This window comes from Squalius cephalus (assembly GCF_949319135.1).
Source record: "Squalius cephalus genome assembly, chromosome: 20".
In the NCBI taxonomy this organism is placed as follows: domain Eukaryota; kingdom Metazoa; phylum Chordata; class Actinopteri; order Cypriniformes; family Leuciscidae; genus Squalius; species Squalius cephalus.
The window spans coordinates 4600544-4628184 of record NC_137141.1 but is presented as its reverse complement, the minus strand read 5'-3'; the positions used below and the strand labels follow the sequence as shown (position 1 = coordinate 4628184).

Genomic DNA, 27641 nt, shown 5'->3' with positions numbered 1-27641 from the left:
TTATTAAAGCAACACAAGTTATTCAGTCGAGAGCAAAGAGTGATTTTTCTACTTTTATTTTGTTGTTTGATTAACATTAATGACAGAAAGCAGCAGGTTTATTAGGATACTGTCACTTTAAGACCTGAAGCACGACGCGGATCTGACACATATCCGAGGTCCTCACAACTCTTTACGTTCATTTAAGACTTTAACTAATTTAAGACGCGCGCCAGTACAGATTTACATAAAAAAAAAATATATAAATAAATAAATAAAAAAATAAAAAAATAAAGTTTAATAGCAGTTGAATGAATGATAGCGTGATCATCTACTGTAGCGAAGCCAAAGTATGACGGAAAAAACTGAACTTGCGTTAATTGCATTAAAGATTTTTAACGCGCTAAAATAATAATTTAGAATAATAAAATAACAATTGTACAAAATGTCATGCGTTAATGAGTTTGACAGCCCTAAATTACAGTAAAGAAAATGGATACTTTTATGGTTTTAGTTTTAGTTTACGATAATAACCCTGCTGTAGATCCATCATTAGGAAGGGTTTGGGGTCACTGCTACGATACAGACTATCTTCACGGGTCCACTTGGATCCGCAAACCCGAGGTCAGAGGTCAAAAAGCTATAAGATGTAATGAGGTTACAGTGGTGAGTGATTGACATTTTAGCACTTAATGAACAGACAGCAACTCAAGCACATCAGCATATACTTGCACGTTGTAAAGAACGCATAGAAAAGGAATAAACGTTTGTAACCTTGCGCACAGAAACACCACGGGTCGCTGCATCACGTTTTCTTTTGCGCGCAGAAGCTGGTTATATAGCGTTGCAGTCAACACTAGCGGATACATGATTTAATAGGCTTTAGGTTACATTTTTCTATCAAGCTTATTCTTAATCCTTATCAAGCTTATTTTTCCAATCCACTGCTCACAGTTGAAAGCTGAATTCAGAAATCACATGGCAGGCAGGCAATAATATTAAGTATTAATAAATAATGTAAATAATGTAAATGAACGGAGCAGCAGACCAGATCTGTCTCCAAGCTGTTTATATTCGGCTCGGGTTTGGAAAAAATTGCCGTCACGTCGGACTTGGGTCTAATTTTATCAGGTCTGTCTCGGTAATATAAAAGAATATTAATACACAACAGGTAGGGGTAAGAAGTGATACGGGTCGGGTTGGGTCAGGTACAGATCTCTCATATAGAGAGCTAGAGTACAACTTACAAAAAAAATAAAAAAAAATAAAAAATTCACTATTTTTCCTCAAATTTAATCAATCAATCAATCAATTTTTATTTATAAAGCGCTTTACAACAACCAAAGTTGATCAAAGCGCTGGACAGAGACAAAAATCACGGCAAAAAAATAAATGAGTGAAATACAAAACAATACAATAAAATAAAATACAACACATCTATAAAGGGAGGTATAATAATTGCTTGCTTAATAGTTGCATTTAGGAATTAGTAATTAATGTGTAATTACATTGTTAGAGTAGCTAATAATTTAAACATAAAAAATGGTTTTGAATATGTCTTGGTCTGTTTAAAAAGTGATTTGTTTTGTAACATTACAACTACATTTAAAACTTTAAGTCATTTTTGTCATTTTAAAGCGATTCATTGTTACTTTAAACTACACCATTAAACATGCATGAAATAGATGGAGTTTGTGCTCACCTCAAATGTCCTACGGCTTTAGTGCGGACCAGTGAGAGAATGATGTAATCGTTCTGTTGACCCTGAAACCTGTCCACCGTTGTCACCTACAACACATCAGACAGTTTTAAAAACAGGTCATCTCAGTACCCAGGGTTCCCACACCTCAGTTTACCTCAAATTCAAGGACCTTTTATGGACTTTCCAGTTCCAATACCCTCAAATTCAAGGACCTAACCCTCTGGTCCTCTTCATTTAGGGGTCACACTTGGCTCCGTCGCTGTCAAAAGTGACTGAAGCCTTGAAATGTAAATTCTTTTTAACTTCTTTAAAACCAATGTAATGTATTTTTGTTCAATAATATTATTATTTAGAATTTTGAAGGGATTTTATGATACTATGCAATATTTAGAAAAATTGAGCTATTTTTTCCGTTAGAACAATTTTTTTAAATATATGAAGAGCTCAGATGCAAAAGCCTCGAAGTGCCATCTGACATTTTCTTCTAGAATGATCATTTTTATGAAGCTCGTATATTTAAGTTCAGTAATTTCACTTAAATGGCAATGAAAATGACCTATTAATTGCCATTTAAGTGAAATAACTGAGCTTAAATATACGAGCTTCATAAAAATGATCATTCTAGAAGAAAATTTCAGATGGCACTTCGAGGCTTTTGCATCTGAGCTCTTCATATATATATATATATATATATATATATATATATATAAATGCAATATTTCACATTAAAATAGAGTGGAGGCCTTTAAAATCCATTTTTTGAAGTGAGAAAAGTGCCATCTGGAGGTGTTTAATTTTTTTTAACTTGTAATGTCCTGTAACCCACTGTATAGCTCCCTATATAAAGGCTAGGCCGGCTTGAGGGGAGTAAATCATGGGCTAACTTTCATTTTAAAGTGAACTACTCCTTTACCGTGACACGTAAATGCGTGTAACTAACGTAAATCAAGCAAGCTAGTGTGCATAGGCCACGAAGTGTTGGCAAAGTAACACATTAGCGGAATGGAGGGACTAATATGGATTTTTTTTCTTGCACAAATTAAGCAAGCACTTTCAAGGACTTGTATCTATTATGTTTGTTTCCAAAAACTTTCCAGGGACTTGAACATTTTTTTTCAGATTCACAAACTTTCAAGGATTTCAAGGGCCCGTGGGAACCCTGAGTATCTCTTTCTCCAGTTTAATGAGGGTTTATTTGAATTGAAGACGATGTCCTGGTTGGCAGACATCAGGACTGGCACTTAATGAAGGTTTGCACACAACTGTGTGACCAGATTCCTGAAGTCATGGACTGTCAACTCATCTGGTTGAAGTGCAAATCAGATTGAAACTCTCACACACATCTGATAGGCCTTTTCCACTAGAACGGTTCGCGTTCTGGAGCCAGAGCCTGTTCTCGGCCAGGCAAACTGAAGCCTGTCGCAAACCAGCCGTGTTTCCACAGACGTGAGGAACAAACACTGACATAACACTGCTATGTGTCGTTTACGTGACTATAGCAAATCTAAATAAACCACTGGTGTTTGTGCTGGCAGTGCGGCAGTGCATTACTGTTCAAGTCAAGTCACCTTCATTTATACAGCGCTTTTAACAATATAGATTGTTTGAAAGCAGCTTTACACTGATAATGACATTAAAGGGATAGTTCACTTTGAAATTAAATTTTGGTATGTTTTAGCTTACCTCAAGGGCATCCAAGATGTAGGTGTCTTTTTTTCGCAGTAGTTTCAATTTTGATATTTTTACGTCAAACCGTTCTTGTCTGTCAGTCATTTAATGCAGGTCTGTGGTCACTGTCTCAAAGAGCATGCACAAAGTCCAAATTAAACAATTCCCCATCGTCCAAATTAAACAATTCCCCATCGTAAGTACACATTGACGGCCTAAGACACAAAACGAGCGGTTTGTGTGAGAAAACTAACAGTATTTATATCGTTTTTACCTCTTATACACAGCCACGCCCAAGTGATCTGAGGGCGCGCGCGCATCCTGCTGTGTGACGTGTACGCAGACTGGTGCATAGATATATATACACTAGATGTCGCATTAAAGACATTCGTTCCAATGAACTGCCGTAGCCAAGGCGACATCTAGTGTATATATATCTATGCACCAGTCTGCGCACACGTCACACACCAGGATGCGCGCGCGCCCTCAGATCACTTGGGCGTGGTTGTGTTATAAGAGGTAAAAACGATATAAATACTGTTCGTTTTCTCACACAAACCGCTCGTTTCGTGTCTTAGGCCATCAATGTGTACTTACGATGGGGAATTGGTTTAATTTGGACTCTGTGCATGCTCTTTGAGACCGTGACCATAGACCTGCATGATATGACTGTCAGACAAGAACGGTTTGACCTAAAAATATCAAAATTGAAACTACTGCGGAAAAAAAGACACCTACATCTTGGATGCCCTTGAGGTAAGATAAAACATACCAAAATTTTATTTCAAAGTGAACTATCCCTTTAAAGTAACAGAGATTGTTTTGGTTTTAAGAATAAAGTTATTGTCCAGCTAAAGTTAGTTTTTGATTGATTCACTTCAAAGATCATTAGTTATTAACTCATGGGCCGCTAACACGACACCGTTTTAACTGAAAACAGAAAACTTTTAATGTTCTGGCCGTTCATTTGCACGACAACAGTGTTTGATGGCTCGAGAACAAAAAACTTTGAAACAGATTCCAAGGTGCAAGTTTTGATAACTTTTGAAAAACGTTATCATCTCCGTGTAAACTCCAAAAATGCGAATCCATGAAAATGCTGACGACGTGCACATGCGTATCACATGTTCATAGGTATGCATGTTTGAATACATAGGTGCGCAGGCGAATTATCTTTCTTTACAAATCGCCACATAATACAGAACTTTTAGTCGTTTCTGCATTTCCATCTGAACTGGAATCATTTTGACAGCGTTTTATCTGTACAGAGGTAAAGGGAAGGGAAGGAGGCCTTCACAGGGGAGAGACTAGCTGACACTTCAGGACTGCGTTGTCGCCGTGTCCAGGCGCAGGTCATTCATCCGATCCGGATACGGCCTGGATCCGGCGGTAAACCTCGGGATAAACAGAGACTAACTGGGAGCGATTCTAGCGAACTAAACTGCCGGTACTATTATCTGTCTTTTCTGAGATAAATTGAAACTGAAAGCGTTGATTCACTCTCTGGGTCTCTCTCTCGCATGCATAGTTTAGATATAAAGAGCAGTAGATTGCTCAATGGCAGCATTTCTCCGCCCCGTTCTGTTTGAGACCAGCACATTTTTAGGGCCGAAGTTGAACTGAACCTTTCGGCCCTGAACCACCTTTCCTGCAGTGGGACGGTACGAGGATGCACACAGACCGGGAACCATGACGCGTCAAAGGAGAGAACGTGTGTGTGTGTGTGTATCTCAGAAAGTGATCAAATCAGCAGGACGACGCTTCGGAGAACACAAGAGTAAGAGAGTAATTCCATTGACAATATTTCTATTACATTCTTTAATTTGTTACACTGCATATTTTCACTTGTTTCTTAAAGTTGGAAAAATCAAGTCAAGACAAATGCATTTATGTATAGAAATTAACTCAGAATCAGGCAGTTGAGATGTGAACCAAATCTGGGTCTGGTCATGACATCTGATAGCAGTGACAAGTGTTGTATTTCATTTCCTGTGGCTGAGTGTTAAATTAGGCTGGTGTCTCATTATAATTCTGCTCTCCTCGGTCTCAGCTGCTAGAGCGCTGCCTCTCAGCAGATGGTGTCCAATGTGAAATTTATCAGCGAGTCTCGGGGAACGTGGACACGTGCTCTTTGCCCGCTCAATACATGATGTGCATACTCAAGTGAGAGTGGCCCATTTCTGTACTGAAGAAATGTTAAATGCTAATGAGGGACTGGGCTGATCTCATCCGCACCCAGAGCGTCCAGATAACCCCTGCATGCAAATACAGTCCTTTACACAGATGCTATCAGACTGAGTCTGCTGCTTTCTTCAGGAGAGACGGCCACCGATGATTATCAAAACACAACTTAAAGGGATAGACAAATAAGAAAATTCTGGCTTCATTTTCTCACTCTCATGTGTCACTACTAGTGGTCCACGAAGTATATAAATCAAGTAATGATAATTGCAGGTCAAAATAAGCTGTTGTAAGTCAGTTCAGTGTTGATTCAATGTAGTTCAAACGAATAACGTCATTATCCTGCATAATTTAGTTCAAGTATTTTTCCTCATCCAATTGTGTCAAACTGATAATATTACTGTATATTGAGCATCAAATCACTTCAGAAGACTTTGAATGTAATGCACAAATCATGTGTATCATGGACTACTTTTATGGCCCCATTCACTTCCACTGTATGAAAAGAGCAGGTTAGACACTGTTAAAGGCACAGTGTGTAAGTTTCACCACTAGAGGTCGTTTATTCAAAACAATAAAGGCATAGCTTGATGACAGCGTGCATGAGTGGAGAGAGGACCAGACGTGAGACTTTTTACGTTGATGTTTTCATTAGCCTTATGCTGTAATCGACCGCTGCAGCTTCTTTCGTTGTGTTGTTTATAGGGCTGGGTATTGACACAAATTTCACAATTTGATTCGATTTCGATCCGATTCAATATTGATTATTCTGGATATCAGGTACAAAACATGGAAATTCTCAAGGAAAACAAATCTCTTAACTAATGCTGTTAACTATGGGAGTCAGTTGTAGCCTATAGGCTTCATTAGCCTACTATTATTGAAGGTAAAAATTAACTGATTTGTATACAAACACTTAAATTACACTTTTATTTAATTTTATAATAAAGTTTTATGAAATATAAACATTTAAATGGTCGCTGTCATAAAAACTTGCCAGATTTATTCAAACATGCATTAAATATTGAAGAACATTAAAAATTATAATGAATATGTAATATGGTGCATTTATTTAGCTCCTCTCTAGAGTTAATTGTTGTAGCTGACTGACGAGTTTATGGTCACTGGATATGGTTTTTCTGAGGTAAATGTGACGCTACATGACATCGTTTACAAGCTGTTTTACTGACGTCTTTCCACGGTTGAAACACTGATTGAGCGATTCCATGTGACGATACGGATTTCGATAAGTTGTACTCTATCTTTGTACTCTACACTTTCAGATGTTAAGAAGTTGTACTCTACACTTTCAGACGCTCATTCATGTTTATTTCGCGCTGTAACTGGTGTTATTAATGCGGAAGAGAAGATCATGTGCTTCTCTTGAGCTGAGCCAGAGCGATCTCACGCCACAGCGCCAAAACAGTATTTATTATTTAATTATGTTTTTGAATTTTGTAAGAAAATGGACGTAATTTGAAATCAGAGACTTTGTTTCATATCAATAGTAACAAAGCAGGAAGATTAATGCGATTTATTGGATGGGATGCGCGCTACAATGTTCCAGTCATTCATCAACTGAAAACAGGATGACTAATCGATTCTTGGGATTTAAGAATCGATATCGGTTCGTAAAAATGAGAATCGATTAAAATCGAGAAATCTATATTTTTTTTATTGTTTGTCTATTACAATTAAAGTAACATTTGCCGGGTTCCACCTCCTCCTTCCCTGAACTTTGTTACAGTTACGTTTGATCACTTATATTGATTTAAAATAAATATATATTCTAATGAAATAGCAGTGAGTGCTGAATTACTACTCACACAGGTCACTTTATCTGACGACTTAAAATTATGGAGTAACGCAGCAATGTTTTACTTGGTCAAAACAATCATAAAAAATACATTTTAATGTGTGTTTAAAGTTATGTTATAACGTTACTCCGTGCGTTCGCTCGGCGGCTGCTATGAGACACTTGTTGCACACTGCAGTAAAGCCAGATCGATATTACAGTATCATATTAATAAATGCTGGATGGCTTGTGTTGCTAAATGGCATGCAGTTCATTTTAGGAAGTAAGAAGTAAAACTGGAAATCAAGGGTAACGCGATTATGACGTCACTGACAGGCGAAGCAATGACACGGCCCGTTACAGCGGCTAAAATTGGGACAATGTAAGCACACAACTGAACAAAAACACAGTGCTAGTGTTATTTTGGATATTTTGTGCCTTTAAATTCCTCCCTTCGTGTTCCACATAAGAAGGTCATACGGGTGAGTAAATGATGACTTTCCTTTAAATTGAATTTTCTACTATGTCTCCCAAAGGCAATGAGATTCTTTTGCGGTCTTGAAAGCTCATAAACGAAATGTCTGTGCAAACTGCATTGGTTTTATTTATTTGGTTTGTTGCTCACTCGTGTCTTTAATGAAACGGCTGATAGAAACCACTGCAGGATCAATTTGCACTGTTGTACAATTCTGACAGACTGTTAGCAACACTTCGACCAAACACCAGCCAGCAGGACACGCTTTAGTGAGTCTGTCTGCCAATCACAATGAAGAACAAGCTAAAGCAAACCTGTCCACTACTGCAAAAGAGGGAAAATAGTGAATACAGGGCAGAAAAAAAGTCATTTAGAGCACAGGACAGCGTGATACAGGACAAGCTGTTCACACACATTAATCAAATGCAGCAATTCCCACTGCAGTTCACTCGGACACACAGAAGCTTCTGCCCGTATGATGGTCTCGAAGGTGAAACACACACTTCTGAAGGTAAAACATGAAGGAAATCCTCATATCAGTTGGTCTTACTTTATTGGGCTGCCCGAAGAATGAGTTGTTGGCACATCTCTGGTTGATGACGTCTCGTATCAGGTGCTTCTGGCCGTTGTAGGTGGTCAGTATGCTGATGCGTTCAGCAGGATATCCCAGCAAACGCATGTACATGAACAGCGCCACTGAATACTCGGCCTCTGCCAGATTCTACAAAGACAAACACACACACAGGTTACATGGATTCAACATCTCTCACTATACAGTTAATAATGCCACTGCTGACCATATCAACCTTATAAAGCCTACTGGATCATACTTGAAACGCAAATTACCAACATGATCAAAACTTTGCTGAAAACCTGTCGCACTCAATCTAATACAGCCCTTCTGTCTCTGACTGATAGTTTAGACTCTTTTATCAAGTAAAAGTCTTTCAGTATAATTGTACAAGCGTCCTCCTTCAGCTCGAGCGTCACGAGTCTTTCTGTATCAAATCTGACCTGGTTTTATCAAGGAAACGTAAGAATAACTTTAATATTGTTAGTGATAGTTCAAGATGAACATTTACTGGATTGAAGCAACTAAGATTTACATTTTTTATTTTTATTTTTTAGAAAAATCATGTTCAAATGTGAGTCTCAAATACAATCATAAGGCTTTTGAGGAAGGTTTATTTGTTCATCTCTCAATCATCATTGCATTTTGTGTTTTAAAACTGCAGAGCTTTGATCATAAAACTATCTAACTAATATCATCTCACTCGAAGACATAATTGGCAGATATAGAGTGACGACTGATATTTACATCATTTTATGCAAGTATATTTTATACTGTTATAAAGATCTCATTGATTTATATTACAAGCATCAGAATTTCCTCTTACTTTTTGGCCATATAAATATCAGCATCTGCACCAAACGGCATATTTTTGCTCAGTGCTTTTATCCCCCTGGAGTTTGAGCTCTATATTCTCACTATATCAGATTATATTCACAAGCAACTTGTGATACACCTGTTCATATGTACCCTGGAAATCCAGAGTTCTCGCGAGAGCACAAGTTGAATTTGCTCAGCGAGTTACTCTGGTGTTGAGTAATGATGCTCATTAAATATGCCCTTGTATCCGAGCTGCACCAATCACATCGGGTTATCTGATAGAGGCGGGCCAGAGGCGAGATGACGACAGCGCTGTGACGTCGAAGTCATTAGTAAACACTGCAAGATGGCTATGGATGAACACCAGTTGTTTGAAACGGCTTTGGCCGCTACAATGAACGAGTTAGACTTGGCTTTATATCTAAAAGAGGAACAGAAGACGGCGCTCGATTCCTTCCTTTGCAAGAAGGGTGTTTTTGCTGTTTTGCCGACCGGATACGGCAAGAGTCTAATCTACCAGTTAGCTGCGCTGGTAGCTAAGCGATAACTTGGTTGTAGTGTTATCCAATTGCGTGCAGTGAGATTTTCAAATGCATGCTTGGTGCCGCCCCTCGAGCCGGCCGATCTTCATTAGTCGACGCCAGACCATTAATCTTTCAGATTTGGGTCTGGATTTCCAGGCTAGTTCATATGCACTTTAACACAAATATCTAATCAGCCAATCACATGGCAAACCGAGCATCAGAATGAGGAAGAAAGGTGATATAAGTGACTTGGTTGTTGGTGCCAGACGTATTTCAGAAACTGCTACTGTGATTTTCACACACAACCATCTCTAGGGTTTACAGATCCAGAAGATATCCAGTAAGTGGCAGTTCTGTGGGGGGGAATGTTTTGTTGATGCCAGAGGTCAGAGGAGAAGTGCCAGACTGGTTAAAAAATATTAAATTATTTCACATGTCAGGCTTTACAAGGGTTAAGATTTAACATTTACAATGTTTTCAATAAATGTTTTATTTGATTTGTTTATAATGTTGACATGAGGGTGAGAGTAAATGACAACACAATAGGTTTTTAGTTGATCTGGGCGTTATTTCACACACACACAAAAAGAGAAAGCAAGAACGTTAAACAGACAAGACTGACTGATCATGGTTAACATCACTGATTATCGGAGTGAGCTGCTTCAGGAATCACATGCTCTTTTAAAGGACAGCAGGTCAATGTTGCACCATAAACCAATTAAAGATGCCTGGAGCATGAGGAAACACAGCCTGAGCTCATTCCACTGCAGTGTAAAGACACACAATAACCATGAGTGGTCCCACTGTATTCATCCATGGCTTCACATTGAGCCCAGTGGCTGATGGGTAATTGGACATCCGATTAGTACTTGAATTAACACAGGAGAACATGCATGTTCAGCATGTGCACACTAGTGAACATTCAGATACAAAGTCTGAATGTGTTTACAATCTTATATGCAATAACATCATTTTTTTGTTTGAAGAGATTTAAATGACTATATTACATTATAAACATTACATAAAGCTCACCAGATCATGTGCAGTAAATGAGGACTAGTTTTAGCTCTTTATTTACATCCTATTCAATTTCTTTTATATAATTAGTTATACTTTCTGAAGTTGAAGTGCCTAAGTTTGAGTATTTTCTAGAAACACATGTGAATACTAAATACTAAAACCGGAAAACCCAAACAGGAACATATGTAAACATATTTCTTTCTAGGTTAACTAATAATCTGTTGATCATTATATAATGTCATAGTGTTTGACATCATAATGTTTTCTTTTTATTATTTAAATTATAAAAAAACTTTACCACTTATGAAGTATTATTAATAACCCTAAAAATAAAGAGAATGACATTAAATTTAACTATTCTCTCTAATTTGACTATCAAAAATGTTTGAACATGGTTGAAATTTGTCCTGATTACTTTTTTTATACATTACAATCATATTTACGAGTACATGCACATCAGTGTCTAGTAGGTGGAAGAGCTCTGAACTTTAAAAGGCCACTGCTGAGAAGGCAACAGCTCCAGTAGGACACTAATAAGGGAACAAGCTTACTAATAAGAGATGCTCCTTCAGCGGCTGCAAGCACTGACTGCGCAAACAATGGCTTTCTTATTGCTCTGTGAGAGGCTAATTCATACGGCCCATTAGGTGCGCGCGCGCGTGTGTGTGTGTGTGTGTGTGTTGGCATGGATACTGTAATGAGGACAATTCTCTCCAGGATCCTAGTAAACAGTAGCAGGGGCACATAGCCGGACTCATGTGACACACACACACACCGCATGCCGTACGCTCGTCACTTAGGAACAATGAGCTTCAACATAAATCTGCCGGGATTCACTAAAAAATCCATGTCGTGAAAGTCATGCCAAGCCCGTTTTTCAAGGTGTTTCTTCAACTACATGCCTTTTTTATGTCCCAGTTGAGCTTTCTACATGACGGTCATATTGAAACTTTATTCCATGCCTTCAAATAAACTTTTGCTATTTTTGCCTTTAATCTACATAAATGTTTTTTTTTTTTCTCTTGTTCCAAACCCAAACCGTCAATTGTACATGTAGAAAATCTACCATAAAATGTTACATTATTCAATAATCTAATGATCTAAACAAAAACAGTTAAAACAAACCATTTAGCTGTTTATGGTGTGAATATCAATTTTATTTTTCAGAAATTGTTACATTTTTAGAGAAAAACTAGTGATGCATAGAAATTTTTTTTTAACCGAAACTAAAGTTTTCATTTAGCTGATTTAATAATCAATTAAACTGATTTATTTAATAATTAGCACTGAAATAAAAACATAAATATTTAAACTGCACACAAAGATAATTAAATTCTTTTCATTGTTGAAATATTAACAATTAAATGGTAATTGTAACAATAATGTGTCTTCATGACAGATTTATTCTTCATTAAATAATGAAGATTAGCAATAGTATAATTTTTTTAGAATTTGAAAGCTGAGACTTTGTTTCATATCATATGTAACAAAGCATCCAGTGATTACTGGATGACAGGAGCGCTACAAATAATCTTCAGTTTTATTCACGCGTCAACTGAAAACAGCATAGGCTAAAAGATCTCGGTTCATCAAAATCAAGATAGATTAAAATCGAGAAATCCATACTGTCAACCCAGCTGACCCAGGTTTACGTGTTGTAGCTGATCAACTTTGTTCACGAAACCGACACTGACAGTCAAAACACGCCACGCGAGTTTAATTAAACGTCAAAGAAATATTGGCAGCACTTCACTTAAACCCTTTATGTATAATGTCTGATAAATGTATTCATAATGTACATAATTACAATATTGCATTATAATATTTGAAATTTGAATATTTGGAAATATAGATTTTTACATCTGAAATTGGTTGTTTGTCATGCATTTTAATGTATTATACTTTCTAAAGCATTATAATGCATTATAACAGTGGTTACAATTATTTATGAGATCATACATGGTGCATTACAAAGCATAACAATTATACTTTTATTATGCATTATGAATTAAAGTGTTAAAATCTCTAATAAAATATATTAAATAAAATTAAAGAGCATAACTTTTTTTCTGTGTCATTTACAAATGATGAAAAAAATGTGAAATTATTATTTATTTGTTTTTAAGATAAAAATGTTTTGAAGGATGATTTTTGAGATGTGCTGGAAATGACTGGTTTATGATGGTTCAGGGGAGAAAGGAAGACTCTCGTGATCCATGTGTGTGTCATATAACACGCTCACCTGATAAAAGTATGGGTTGGGTTCTGATTCCCCCACGCCGTTGAAGTCCTCCACGTTCACGAGCTGGAAGTCGTATGTGAATCCGGGGTTGGGTGACTGGAACTCAGGCTGGAGCTGAACATGAGGGAGGTTCCCCAGCTGCTTATAGCGCCAGTTATACAGGTTACACAGACTGCCAGAGAGAGAGAGGCAAAATAGGACACCTCAGATGAACAAGTGGATCTGAGGACACAGTCGTTCTGAACCCTAGTGAGCGTCTAACTAAACAGCAAGATAACATGTTAACGTCAAGCATGATAAGGCATCGTAGTTGCACACCAGAAAGGAAGACAGCATCATGTTGCCTTCTAAGATAATGTGCTTTGGATTCCAAGTTAAAACGAGCAACAACAACAAAATAAAAAATAAATCAGGATCATCTGCAGTGCAGTGTAAAAAGAAAACATCAAGATGGTGGACGAGTTGAGAGAAATTAATGTACCGTAAACAGAAAATTTCATCAAAATATAATAATATATAATAATTAAAAAATGTACCAAATTTACTATTTTATCAAATATGTGTATTTTCTGTGTTGCTGCTCATTAGAATGTGGTCTACAAGAAGCAACATTTTCAAGTTATTTTAGTATTATTTATATACTATTATTAGTATTTATCAATACGTTGAATAATAAAGTAATAAAGTGTTAATTTTAGTACTTCAGCTTATTTTGCTTCAGTTACTTGGCAAGGCAACATTTCAAATTTTAAGTTTAAACTTTTCATTTAATATTTATATATTATTTCAGCTTTATTTCAATTAGAGGAAATTATTTTTAATAGTATTAGTTAACACAATAACAACATGTGTGATAGTTTGGTGGAGAGATTCAGGAACCCCTCGGACTGACCTGGCCCGCGCTCTGCCCTGGGCGTCCAGGTCTACGGTGGGCACACCCAGACGCACGAACCGGGTGAAAAGCGACTGCTCCATGTTGGAATATTTCTGAAAGGCCATGTTCTTGATGACAGGAGGCAACTGATGATGATCACCAATCATAATCCAGCGCTTGAGTCGACTGTAGCCGTCCTCTGGGTTCTGTGTGACACAAGGGCAGAACATTTGTGAAATTTAGTGTGGAAAACATGACTACTTCTAACTAGATGTTTACTATATTTTATTTTTGCAATAAAGTGCCCCCATAATGCTTTTGTGAATATGACCTTTCATGTAGTGCGTAATATAACGGTTTGTAAATGTAAAAGGTCTGCAAAGTTTTAAAGATCAAAGTGCACTACAAATAAAAACATTGGTCTCCTAAAAGAAAGAAGCAATTCTGAACTGCCTGTTAAATATCTTTGTAACAATTTAACATATGCACAATGCCAGCCTGGAGTCTTCATTGGCTGCCTGCAGGCCTTCTGACCAATCAGAGCAGAGTAGACCAATCACAACAGACTGGGTCATCTGACCAATCAGAGCAGAGTAGACCAATCACAACAGACTGGGTCATCTGACCAATCAGAGCAGAGTAGACCAATCACAACAGACTGGGTCATCTGACCAATCAGAGCAGAGTAGACCAATCACAACAGACTGGGTCATCTGACCAATCAGAGCAGAGTAGACCAATCATAACAGACTGGGTCATCTGACCAATCAGAGCACAGCAGGCTCTCGGAAAGGAGGAGCTTAGAGATACAGAATCTTCAAACAAACATTTTCGGTTGCATAACTTTTGCATTAATCATTTAGAATTTAATTTGATGCGATGGCTGTGTGGTTGAAATGAAGGTTCCTCTAATCTGAACATTATATAACTATATAATAATAATAATAAACACAAACAAACAGCATTTGAAGCAAGAGAGTGTGGTACCTGTAGCAGTAGAGGGATGAAGGTCTCGATCTCCAGGATCTGAGCTGCCTCCTCCATCAGGATGTTATCGTACTGGAGAAAGATCACGTGAGTCAGTATTAAGGCAGCAGACATTCATGTGAAGTGTAGACTTGCACATTTACTATAGTAAATCAGTTAATTCCAGGGTTCCTACACATTTTCCATTTCAACATTCCAGACTCAAATTTCCAAACTTCTCTGTAGATTTTCAGACAATATTTAACATAAATGGTTCATACAGCACTATTTCAGCTTTATATTTGGTACAGTCATCTGTAAATATTTTTCTCAAACAAATAAAGCCCCTAAAATTAGTATTATAATTTTTTTAAACAGACTTCTGCATGCAAACGATAAACATTTTCACACCCTCAAGAAACTATTCACTTGCGCACTGGAATTGTTTGTGTGCGTACGCATTCGTTTCTAGATTTATATATACTATAACTTATTTCCTTTATGTGTCACTGCCATTTTGCTATGAAGAAAACGAGAGCAAGGACTCTTTGCTCAAAATTTGGCTTTCCTTAGGGTAGTACCTCTAAAACAAGGCTCAATGTCCTATTTTACACACCCTCTGTGGCGGCGGATAAACCATGCCACGAAATGAGCTGCTGGCACAATACGCCAGTGTCCTATTTGCCAAGTTTAAGGGTCTATAAAAAAAAGACTGGTACTGTGAAAAAGTGTTCAATATTTGGGTTTGGTTAGGGCAGTATGTCATATTTCAAGGCTTTAGGTCTGCTTTAACACACACTCTGTGGCGGCCAAGAAACCACACCGTGAAATGGGCTGATGGTGCAATAGGTGGCTCAGTGTGCATAGTGTTAATGGTTTCTCTTGTGCACACGGAAGTCTGTATATTTTTTATTTTTGCAAAGGTCCTTTTGTCATTTTTTTTTTTTTTTTAATTCTTAATTTTCTATTGTAGAAAACTAAATGGGTGCAATAGTCTGGAAATGCAAATATTTTTCCATACTCTGCTTTCTTTTTTCCATACTTTTCCAGACCTGGAAATTTCTCAAATCAAATTCCATACTTTTCCAAATTGCGTAGGAACCCTGTAATTCAGACCATATTAAGGAACCGGTTTTAGAGACACATACACCAAGTCAAATGTTTGGAATTACAAATCCAGACTCTCTGTGTACATTTGTGGTTGTCTGCTGATTCGGTTTATTTTATTGATCTCGTCTTTGTCAAATGCAGCATTGGTTATGATTCCAACATGTCACCCAATCAAAAATAGCTTGAAACTTCTTAAAGCTGGTTTAACTAAACTATAAAAAGAGCTGGTTGAAGAGGACGATGTGTTTGTGAGTCACATGACACGGATACCTTGAAGCCGAGCTCCACCAGGTCGTGGCGTTTGAGTGCGGCGTGTGTGCAGGTCATGGCGATGATCTTGGCCTCTTTCACCAGCAGGTATTTGGATCGGTCCAGCCCGCTGCGCAACAGCTCAAAAGCCCTGAACTCCTGCAGGAGAGAAGCAGCAGCCTTTATGAACACCTCAGTGCTAAAAACACACACGAACACACTCAAAACCCATTGCTCCTTTGACTCAAATCACACAAAAATCCACCAATACACCAGGTAAAAACAGCATCCAATGACTGAACCTTTTGACAAAATATAAAATAAAGTTTGCATGTGTTTTTTGTTGAGTATCGTATTTGATACCTCAGGGCTCATGTAGTCTGAAATAGTGAGAATATGAAGCTCATACTTGAGGAAAAACACCTCAATTATATTGGCAGATGCTGATCTTTATATAGACAAAAAGTAAGATAAAATTATGATGCTTGGAATATAATTCAATGAGATCTTTATAACTGTACAGCAGATATTTACATAAAATTATATAAATATCAGTTGTCGTCGCTATACCTGCCAATAATATGCCTTACTTAAGAGTAAAATGATATTTAAATGCTTAGTTTTATCATCAAAGCTTGTAGTTTAAAACATAATGCAAATTTGCAATACAATGATGATTGAGAGATGAACAAATAAACCTTCCTCAAAACCCTGATGATCATATTTGATACTCACATTTGAACAATAAAAAAAAAAAAAAATGGTATATGGATAATCAAGTAAACCTAAGTTGCTTTAGTTCAGTAAGTGTTCATCATGAAATATTACAACAATATTATAACAGCATACAAGTTACTTTTACATATACTAAAAGAAAATCTGTAAAAACAGGTCTTTCAGCTAATTTTGATTACATTTAAATTTTAGATGTATTAGAAATATGCATATCCAATATAGCACAGCAGGCGTTATCAGGTTAAAGGGGTGGTTGATTATGATTTAACCTTTCTAACTTTAGTTAGTGTGTAATGTTGCTGTTTGATCATAAACAACATCTGAAAAGTTACAACGCTCAAAGTTCAAAGCAAAGGGAGATATTTGCTTTTAAAGAAATTGCTTTTTAAGGACTACAACAAACGGCTGGTAGAGAATACACGACATTCCTCCCAGGTTAGTGACATCACTAACCCTAAAATTTACATAAACCCACCCCCAGGAACATGATTTATAGATAATCATGACAGAATATGCTAATCAATGACTAGAAGATGAAAACTCATGAGCTACATAAGTTCATCAACTAACCATTCAGAAATGTCCTGTTGCTTCTACATGTTGTCATTTCTTGAGTCTCTCCATCATTGTCTGACATTGTCTTAAATGTTCAGTGCATGTGTGTGTGAGGTAAAAGGAGACGAGCTCTTGAAGCTCCGCCCACTGTGCCGGGAGCAGCAGCTCATTTGCATTCAAAGGGACACACAAAAAACAGCGCGTTTTTGCTCACACTCAAAAAGTGACAATTTTAACATGCTATATAAAAATATCTGTGGGGTATTTTGAGCTAAAACTTCACACACTCACTCTGGGGACATCAGAGACTTATTTTACATCTTATGAAAAGGGCATTATACCACCCCTTTAAAATGTAAGTCACCACAATATTTTGAATGACTGAATTTCACAAGATGAGGTTGGTGTCAGAACATCCATTAGAGGCGATTGTGTTTCTTTCTACTTCCTTGTCATTTGTTAGAAACAGCATCTTTGGTTTCTTCTCGAGATGGGCGGCACACTCAGATATTGAGTATCTGTTTCTGTTCGATAGTGGCTCGGATCTGTGCAGTGAAGAGAGGTTAACCCAGCTGGATATTTTCAGGACTGTGTCCATTGGGAAATGAATATTTGATGCGCTTCTGCATTAATATTAAACCCATCAAAGCATTCAATATTGATGAGACAGTTTTTTTTAACCCTGAGTCTTCAGCAGTGACGGACAGTGATGCTCAGACAGACTCAAACACACACATGCACAGCAGTATTGTGGCTGCAATGATGACGCACAACTTTATTACAGGAACATGTCTTTGTTGTCAGCAGATCAACACAAAGGATGAAAGGATGAGAAATCAACATCAAAGAAGAGGGCATCCCAGAATAACGGGCCTTAAAGGAGGGGAGGGAGATGATTATTGATGGATTTATCTTCATGAATGAACAAACATTAGGCTTAGACCATGCTCTGTTCAAAGCAGACATGGGCAAACTATGTATTTAAAGAGGACCTATTAGGCTTTTGTCCATGTTCATCTTTTTTTAGTGTGTAATGTTGCTGTTTGAGCATGCAAAAGCTCTGCAAAGGGAATTATTCTCTATATCAGTGCCAGTGTTTCAGAACTCCCTGAAACGCCTCCATTGTAGTCTTGAGTTTCTTCCGGGAACGAAAATGTCTCAATATTCCTCATTTCAATAATTCATACGCAAAATAAAGGGGCGGGGCCTAGTTGAGTTAGTTAGTAGTGTGTTAAAACTGGTGGTTATGGTAAGGAGCGGGACATTTCCCAAACACACTCGAAGCGCTCGACCAATCACAACACACTGATCCAGCCGACCAATCAGAGCACAGTGTGCTTTTCAGAAGGAACGTTACTGACAGAATGGGAAGAGAGGAGTGGCAACAAATGTGGGAAAATAATGTTTTTTTTGGTAACATTCAAGCATGAAACCCTATTTTAGTGGAGCCCAAAAACAACATCAAGACTCAATAGGTCCTCTTTAATGGCAGTCGTGTTGGGCATTGGCTATTTTTAATTGAATACTCTTGTCAAATCTGACAAGTCACTAAAAAAAGGATCTCGCTTTGGCATAATTACATTAAACTTTGCATGTAACCATTCTCTGACAATACCATATCAATTTGGTGACAGCGACACCTATTGGTCAAAAGTAATGAGGAATTACATTATATTTTTTCAATTCCATTGTTTTGGGTCAAATTATCGTCAGGGACGACATGTATTAAATGTACATGTAACAGACCTTCTCCTGTTGTGCTTTGCCCTGTAATTGCTGCTTGCAACTACATTAATTATGATTTATAAATTAAATGATTTACCCCCCACTGTTTTTATATTGTTCTATTATAAATCTTTATTTAAGATAAACTGTCCCTTACCCAAAAAACAGACTTTTCCCATCTATTTAGAGTGTGATTAGTGAGTTTTTATTGATTAGTGATTAGTAATTATTTTTTACATTTGATTATTCCATTTCTGTATTATTTCTTACTTGAATGCTTCAGTTAAATAGAAAAATGAAAAAAAAAGTAAAGAACTGTTAATTTAATTTCTTTCTCATATTGTATTTGTTCTACTGTTTTAATAATAGGGTTATAATCACAAAAATAATTATATTGTAATTATTATTAATAAAATATTTGGAGGAAAAGATGCATCAAGAATCGTTTTATAATCGAATCATTACCCTCTGAAACGTAATCGAATCGAATCGTGGGGCAAGAGAAGACTCACACCTCTATGTGCAGTGTAGGATAAAAAGCTTAAAAAAGTACATAAACATAATTAATAATGTAATTTTAGCTCTGGTCCAGCCGTACCTCTAGCTGTGTGAAGATCTTGCGTATGTGGCGGTAGCAGCCCTCAGCGATGTCCATGTCCTCCTGGTACGACTGGCCTTTGAACACTGGCTGAGGAGCATTGGAGAAGTACTTGTGGAAGGGGAAGTGTGACGCCACGTCCTCCACCGGCACCTCTCGGCTGGGCTTTGGCTTCACTTTACTCATGTATTCCTCCCAACGAGAGATTACCTACGACACGAGCGACAGACAGACAGATAAGATCAGCGCCTGAGGATTTCATGGGCAGAACTCATTAACAGCGCATCAATGGACAAACAGCCTTGTCACAATCCACACTTAATTAGTACAACACGCGTTTCACTGTAATCTCTGTGATCGGAGTTAATGGCCCGTAAGGATCCCCCCGAGGCGCTGATATGAATCTACAGACCACAGCGTGATGTATCGAACCACAGAGAGCGATAAGATGAACACAAATGAAAGCAGGCCTGTGTGAAACCGCTGCCTAGATTCACAGATCAGCCCTGCACTCCAGACCAGCGCTTCTCAACCTTCCTGACTCTAAAGGGGGTTGCACACCGTTCACAACAATATTTGAAGGTCCCAAACCCTAGTTTTGTGTTCAAAACTTAAAGGTTAGTTCACCCAAAAAAGTGAAAACTCTGTCATTAATTCCTCACCGTCATGCCGTTCCAAACCCGTCAGACTTTCGTTCATCTTCTGAACACAAATGAAGATATTTTGAATAAATTCTGAGAGATTTCTGACCCTCCATTGACAGCTACGCAACTACCACTTCAAAAAGTTCATAAAGAGATCGTAAAACTAATCCGTATGAATTGAGCGGTTTAGTCAAAATTTTCTGAAGATGAACGAAAGTCTGACGGGTTTGGAATGACTCTAGGAATCCTGGTTCTTCAATGAAAGACAGTTGTTGAGGGGGTGAATTATCTGATCTCATCTTATCTGCAGTATCTTATCCATCTTTTTCCCTAAAGAGCTTACTGTGTTCAGATTAAGACTGAAACAAATCATTTCATATCATAATGGTTGTGCTACCAACAATCCTTATCTGTCAGTTTGACTGAATGAGCTGTAAAATCTCCTTAATTTCCTATTTTCAAGAATAACAACACTTGGTATTTTAATGTGTCATGGTTTAACAAGAACATCTATGGCTAGAGCTCTTTTCAGTCACTGCATTGCTCATTCTTTTCCTCCTGATTATTTTCATTTTTCCCTATGTATTCTGCCTTAACAGTGTGAAAAAGGACAGCATTTGTGGTCTGCTCGCAGATTTAATTGACGATATATCCCATTAATAATTCACTGGAATGCACTAAGAATCTCTTGTTTTCTCCCCAAATCCTGGCGTCTCTTTCCAGGTTTGTTTTCACACGGATGCTTTAAAATGTAATAGCCTTTTCACGTCTAATCCCCGTTAGCAGCATTTACTGGAAGGCTTCTAAAGCAGGTAAATACAATATTTATTATCTGTTAAAATAATGGAGAGCACATTGAATATTATCATTCAATGCTCAAGTTACTGAACATTTTTGGTAACGTATGTTACATAATACAGACAAACTCAGGAAAAAAATTTAAAAAAATTTTTTTCAGGATACTGTAAATCAAAATAAGCTTCACAGATCTTTATTGGACGGTGTTTAAGCAAAGTTTTTCATGATTGGTCAGTGAACCATAAACAATTTTTTGCACATGTGGAACAGTCCTTAAGACACTAACAGTTTAAAGGGAGTAGACAATTAAGGTCACAGTTACAATAGGACATTAAGGACCCTTTCTATTACTTCTGAAAAACACCAGGAGAAATATGTCCAGTAGGGATGTAACGGTACATGTATTTGTCCCGAACCGTACGGTACGGACGCCATGGTTCAGCGCATGACAAATACATTTAGTCACAGGCGATCCACACTCAATATATTTAATTTTTAAATTATTATTAATTTCTATTTTAGTAACATTATTTAAAATTAAAATAAATGTAATTTCAGCAAATATAACACATGTGATTTTACTATCTTTAAACTAAACAGTGTGATGTGACGTACAGTAGTGGCCAAAAGTGATGTCTGGAGGGGATGTTTGCTTTTAAAGACCTTAGAAAAAAGTTTGATTAAAATCTCAAAATATAAGCAAACTACAGACACAGGTTTTATTTCACTATGCAAAAAAAAAAAAAGCTCTAAGGAAAATTCCTTTATTGAATTTAATCACTCATTAATACTTCATTGGTTCTCTCTTGCAGCGTTTTCATATTAGCATGTGTTTATTTTATTTTTTTTATATGAAAGCCTTGCCAAAAATTTGCACAATTTGGCATGTTTCATTGCGTTATGACAAATAAAATAATTTACAAAAAGCACAACTACACAATATGCTTACAAAATTTGTACCAAATGTTTGGTAATATTTCAATAGAGGGTGACGTCATCAATTTTCCTTGGCTGGACATCACTTTTTTTTGCCACTACTGTATATATCAGCCGCCCTGCTCTCTAAGATATCAGCATCTGACATAAAAAAAATCACTTTTAGTCGACCACTAATCTTACATTAGCTTATTATAATGCTTGTTTTGTCTTATTTTAAATGATTTTATGTCTTGAGAGATGAGCTGTTCCTCTCTCTCTCAAGATCCCAATTCAAATCTCTCATTTCATTCATTTTTCACTTCCTGTTTGTCACTATTTTATGTAATGTTGCTTTTTTTTTTCTTTCTAATTTTTTCAAAGCAAATCATGTGGCAACAGTGTTGAGGTTGAAATGTGAGACAGCTAAATACCACATTTTTGGCCATTTAAGTTAAGAGTTAAGAGTTAAAATCACCTCTCTTAAAAAAAGAAAAAGAAAAAGACAGACTGTCAAAATTATGATTGCACAACTAACACTACTACTATTACTTTCAGTGCTATGCTAGTTTTAAGTGGAAGCGGAAGGGTACCTGGTAGAGGTAGAAGTGTCCAGCGGTCTCACATGTGTAGGAGACGTCCCCGGGCACACCGAGACTGTCCTGCAGACGGGCCACCTCTCGCAGGAGCTCCAGACGCCGGGACAGCACATAGTTCACTCGTCCATACCTGGCAGAGGACAGGACCGTTAGCACTCAACACAACTCAACCATGCTGTCCACAACAGGGCTTGACACTCACTCTTCTCCCCGAGAGTTATTATCAGGAACCACCAATATTCCCCATTGCATTATTATTCATTATATTCAACATTATATATAGTAGTTTAATGTAGTAATGTCACTGAAATTCTGTAAGAAACTTGTGAATCTTAACGTTGTGAATCTGTTAATCATATAAAGCCATCGTGTCTCTTCAGAAGACCTAGATTTTGATTATTTTCATGATGCCTTTATGACATTTTTTGAATCTTTTACATTTTAGAGGAATGGACTTTAAATGAAAAGCACAGAAATCTCTCAGGTTTCATAAAAAAATATCTTCAGTTGAACGAAAATATTACAGGTTTGAAACGACATGAGGGTGAATTCATGATGACAGAATTTACAAATTTGTGTGAATTATACCTTATAAATACAGTTATCTGAGTCGTGGATAAAACTAACTCTATATCGCGAATCATATCGTTTAAATCAACAATATATATCACGATATCTCGATATAACACCCCTAGTAAAAAATAATGTTTTTTTCCTAAATAAAAGTACTTATGGAGACATTTGCAAGCAAAAGTATTTATTTATTAGAATACAAAAAGTACACTAGGTTTTTAAATATTTTTAAACAGAATCTAATAATTATGTAATTATTTATAGAACTACTTTACACTGTATACAGTAATGCAAAAATAACCGTAATAATAAGAAGATTAAATCAAGACTTATTTTACCATTTAGGATGATTTATGATCTTAAAGGTACACTGTGTAATTGCAACCAACAGAAGTTACGGTGGCCGACAGGAAGTGATGTCGTCGTCTGAGACAGCAGAGAGTAACCAGTAAATTAATGAGCTTTCTTTACAAAGATACATGAAGAAATCAGGTTTACGTAATTATTCAGTAAAACAATGTTATTGTGAATATTATTGTTACTTGTTCATCGTGTCAGTGTCATAGCTTCTTTTGCATGAAGAACGACATAGTGATAAAACGCATTTGTCCGTTCAGGGCCACTGTAGAAACATGTCAGTGTAAGCAGACTCACGGTGTGTGTAGATGGAAATGGCTCATTCTAAGGTAATAAAAACATGACGGTTCATTATGTAAGGTCTTTAAACACCACTGAAACATAGTCATGTATATGATGTTGCATTTCTGTCAACAGATCCTCCTAAATATTACACAATGCACTTTTAAATGTTATAAAACTAAATTGGTATTATTTTTTTTACTTTATCCGCAAACATGGTCTAAAATACCTTTTACTTGCACGTCTATTTTTAGTCGCAAATGCAAGTGTAAACGTTCATACTGTCAAGTTTTTGTACATACAGAAATGAATTCTGGGGGATATAAGAGGACAAGAGTCTGTACTGCACATCGGTGTAAGGTGGAAACCAGCACACACAGACCATATCTACTGTTGAAACATTAGCACCAGAAAGCAGCACCTCGTCGCCTCCCTCGGTTGAACTGCGTACGGCAGGTTTCCTCTTGTTTTGTTCAGAAATGGTCTTTTTGACTGATTCACAGGGAATTCAACTACAGGAATCGTGCTGTATGTTTGTTGAGTAAAATCCTCAGTTTTAAAGGTGGATGTTGTGACACTGATGTGACGTACGGTATTGCACAGGCATTTTCATTTTTCTTATTGACTAAGTTCACAGGTTCACCACAGTTTCTAACATTAGGATTCTTCAGTATCTTCAAAGCACATATTTTCACACACTTTTTGCTTTTAATCGATCGTTATTTTGCCGTTTAGGAATAATTATTCTGCTTTTTCCTTATTACCCCAGAAACTAGGCAGGTCATAGGTCAACCGTGAGTGTTATTTGATGTCAATAGAGGATTTTTGCAATTAAAAGCTCTTTTTGGATTAGAAAGGACCTTTTGACTTTTCATAGTAAATGGTTCAAAACATCAGGGAAAACTGCTTCCTCAAGATAAGTCTACAGTAAATCAGAATTGTGTGGGTGTGTGTGTGTGTGTGTGTGTGTGTGTGTGTGTGTGTGTGTGTGTGTGTGTGTACCTGCTGAAATCTTTCTCAGTCTCTAGTTCTTCTTCTCCATGGCCCATACGCAGAAGGTGACGTTCATCGATATCTAACGCCATAATCTTCTCAAACAGCTGGTTCAGAGCCTGAACAATAAACACACACATATCCAGAAAATAAATACATATAAATAGTTTTAACTCAGATGTAACTACAATTTCTGGAAATCTGGAATTTTAGGAAACCCTAATTTTAGTTGAATGCTAAGCTTTGAATCTGGTGAACAGAGAGAGTCACGGTGTCGGTCTCGCACCTGATTGGAGTGTGTGACGATAAGCGTTCTCTGCTCGGGGAAGTTGTGGTACAGGTTGGAGATGATCTGAACAGCCACGTCTGTTTTTCCTGTGCCGGGAGGACCAACAACCTACAGCCGAGGGAAAGAACATTTAGATTTTAAAAAGTGATGCTGACGATTGGTGTTTCCCTGTCAGAGCGGACAGTTCTTCTGCACATGTGGAGGATTATCTACTACATTTACATAAACACACAGGGAGAGACTGACAGACATTTAAATGACAGATTCAAAACCAGCTGATAGATATGAGTAACCGCAGCGAGGGACTGATATCTTTCTGGGAGGATAACACTGTACAGTGCCAGTCAAAAGTTTGGAAAAATTACGCAAATTTCTGCATTTAGGCTCCATTTATTTGATTAAAAATACAGTAAAAACAGTAATATTGTGAAATATTATTACAATTTAAAATAGCTGTTTTATATGTGAATATATTGTAGAATGTAATTTATTCCTGTGATCAAAGCTGTATTTTCAGCATCATTACTCCAGTCTTTGGTGTCTTATGATCCTTCAGAAATCATTCTAATATGATGATTTGATACTCAGTTATTATCAATGATGGAAACAGTTGTGCTGTTTAATATATTTTTTTGGAATACTTTTTTCAGGATTCATTGATGAGTAAAACATTAACAGCATTTATTCATAAAAACAGCATTTATTCAAAATAAAAACATTTCTAACAATATAAATCGTTACCATCACCTTTTATCAATTTAACGCATCCTTGTTGAATTAAAGTACTAATTTCTTTAAAAAAAAATAGTTATTGTTCCCAAACTTTTGAACGGTAGTGTATATTGTTACAAAAGATTTCTATTCTAAATAAATACAGTTCTTTTTAACTTTTTATTCATCAAATAATCCTGAAAAAAGTATCTCAGGTTATAAAAAAATATTAAGCAGCACAACTGTTTCCAACATTGATCATAAATCAGCATATTAGAATGATTTCTGAAGGATCATAAGACACCAAAGACTGGAGTACTTGCTGATGAAAATTCAGCTTTGCATCACAAAAATAAATTACATTTTAAAGTATATTAAAAAAGAGAACCATTATTTTAAATTGTAATAATATTTCATAATATTACTGGGTTTTTTTTTTTTTTTTAACTGCAGGCTTGATGAGCATAAGAGACTTCTTTCAAAAACAATAAAAATAGTAATGTTTCCAAACTTTTGACTGGTACTGTATATATATATATATATTTTTTTTTTTTGTGGAAACCATGATATACTACAGTTCAACAGCAAAGGAAAGGTACTTCTCTCAGAAAACGCACAAATACAGATAGTTTTAGATGTTTAATTGCTATTTGGAGCATTGGGATCGCTAGACGAGGGCTTAATGAACTCATTTTTGTGAAAACCTCAAAAATCGACCAAAAAGTTTCACTTGTTTTGCCTGCAGCTCGAAATTAGCCCTTGCTCATTCCGACTCGTTTTGCCAGGACGGGTCACATATTATAAACGGCAGTTTTTCCCAATGGTATCAAATATCGCTATTTTAATCAAAGTTAGAAATTCCAGTATTATGACAACACTATTAAAAACCTTAATTATTGCAATTTTTTGACTGGTACTGTAATTCATAAGGAGGTCAATTAAAAGAACAGGAAGAGGAAAAAAAAGAAATATAAATAAAAAGTGTAGTAAGTGATTTCTCACCATAGTAAGGCCTGGCTGCATCCCTGCACGAATGGCTTCGATCTGGGTGGGTGTAAACTGGATGGTGTTTCTGTTGAAGTGGACAAGAACGTCAGTCGTTTGCAGAACAGGCATTATGTTTACATAGACATGCATTCTGAATCCAGGCAGTTATTTCACTGTCCCGTTGCTGGAGAGATTGGGTCCTCCACGCACCGCTTGGGCTGGTTGTAGGGATACGGGCCCCTGTTGGGAATCACATGCGGCTCCACCACCAGCGTCTGATCTTCCTCACCCCGTTTCTCCTCCTCATTGGCTTTACGCTTCTTAGCCTTCACATTCTGAACAGGGAATCGGATTCTGGTGGAGAAGAGAGTCACAAATTCAATAAACCTTGCACAAATATAGTTGAACTACCATTCAAAAGTAATATTGTGAAATATTATTACAATTTCAAAATAACTGTTTTCTATGTGAAATAGAAATATATATATATATATATATATATATATATATATACAGTCAAACCAAAATGCATTCAGACACCTTCAACATTTCTCACATTATCACAGTTTATTCGCTATAGTTAAGGTATATATGGTATATATATATGCAATATGGTAATAAAATATGACAAGAACTCAGAGTTATCAAATCAGTTGATATTTCACTGGTTTTGTCCGTCCTTCTGTTAGACTGTCTCACAAATTA

The 27641-nt window shown here is 36.7% G+C and overlaps 1 protein-coding gene across 1 annotated transcript in view; it reads right to left on the bottom strand.

Annotated features, from left to right (window-relative positions):
* Positions 1-27641, bottom strand: part of aqr (aquarius intron-binding spliceosomal factor) — a 69143-nt gene that overhangs the window by 6968 nt on the left and 34534 nt on the right. Inside the window, exons 21-32 of the mRNA XM_079853169.1 lie at positions 27147-27290; positions 26952-27021; positions 25236-25346; positions 24959-25068; positions 22739-22874; positions 19789-19998; positions 16197-16334; positions 14838-14909; positions 13869-14056; positions 12977-13148; positions 8351-8521; positions 1682-1767 (exon numbers count right to left, since the gene is read on the bottom strand). Coding sequence (XP_079709295.1) covers positions 1682-1767; positions 8351-8521; positions 12977-13148; positions 13869-14056; positions 14838-14909; positions 16197-16334; positions 19789-19998; positions 22739-22874; positions 24959-25068; positions 25236-25346; positions 26952-27021; positions 27147-27290 — 1608 coding nt within the window. The remainder of the gene's footprint in view (positions 1-1681; positions 1768-8350; positions 8522-12976; positions 13149-13868; positions 14057-14837; positions 14910-16196; positions 16335-19788; positions 19999-22738; positions 22875-24958; positions 25069-25235; positions 25347-26951; positions 27022-27146; positions 27291-27641) is intronic.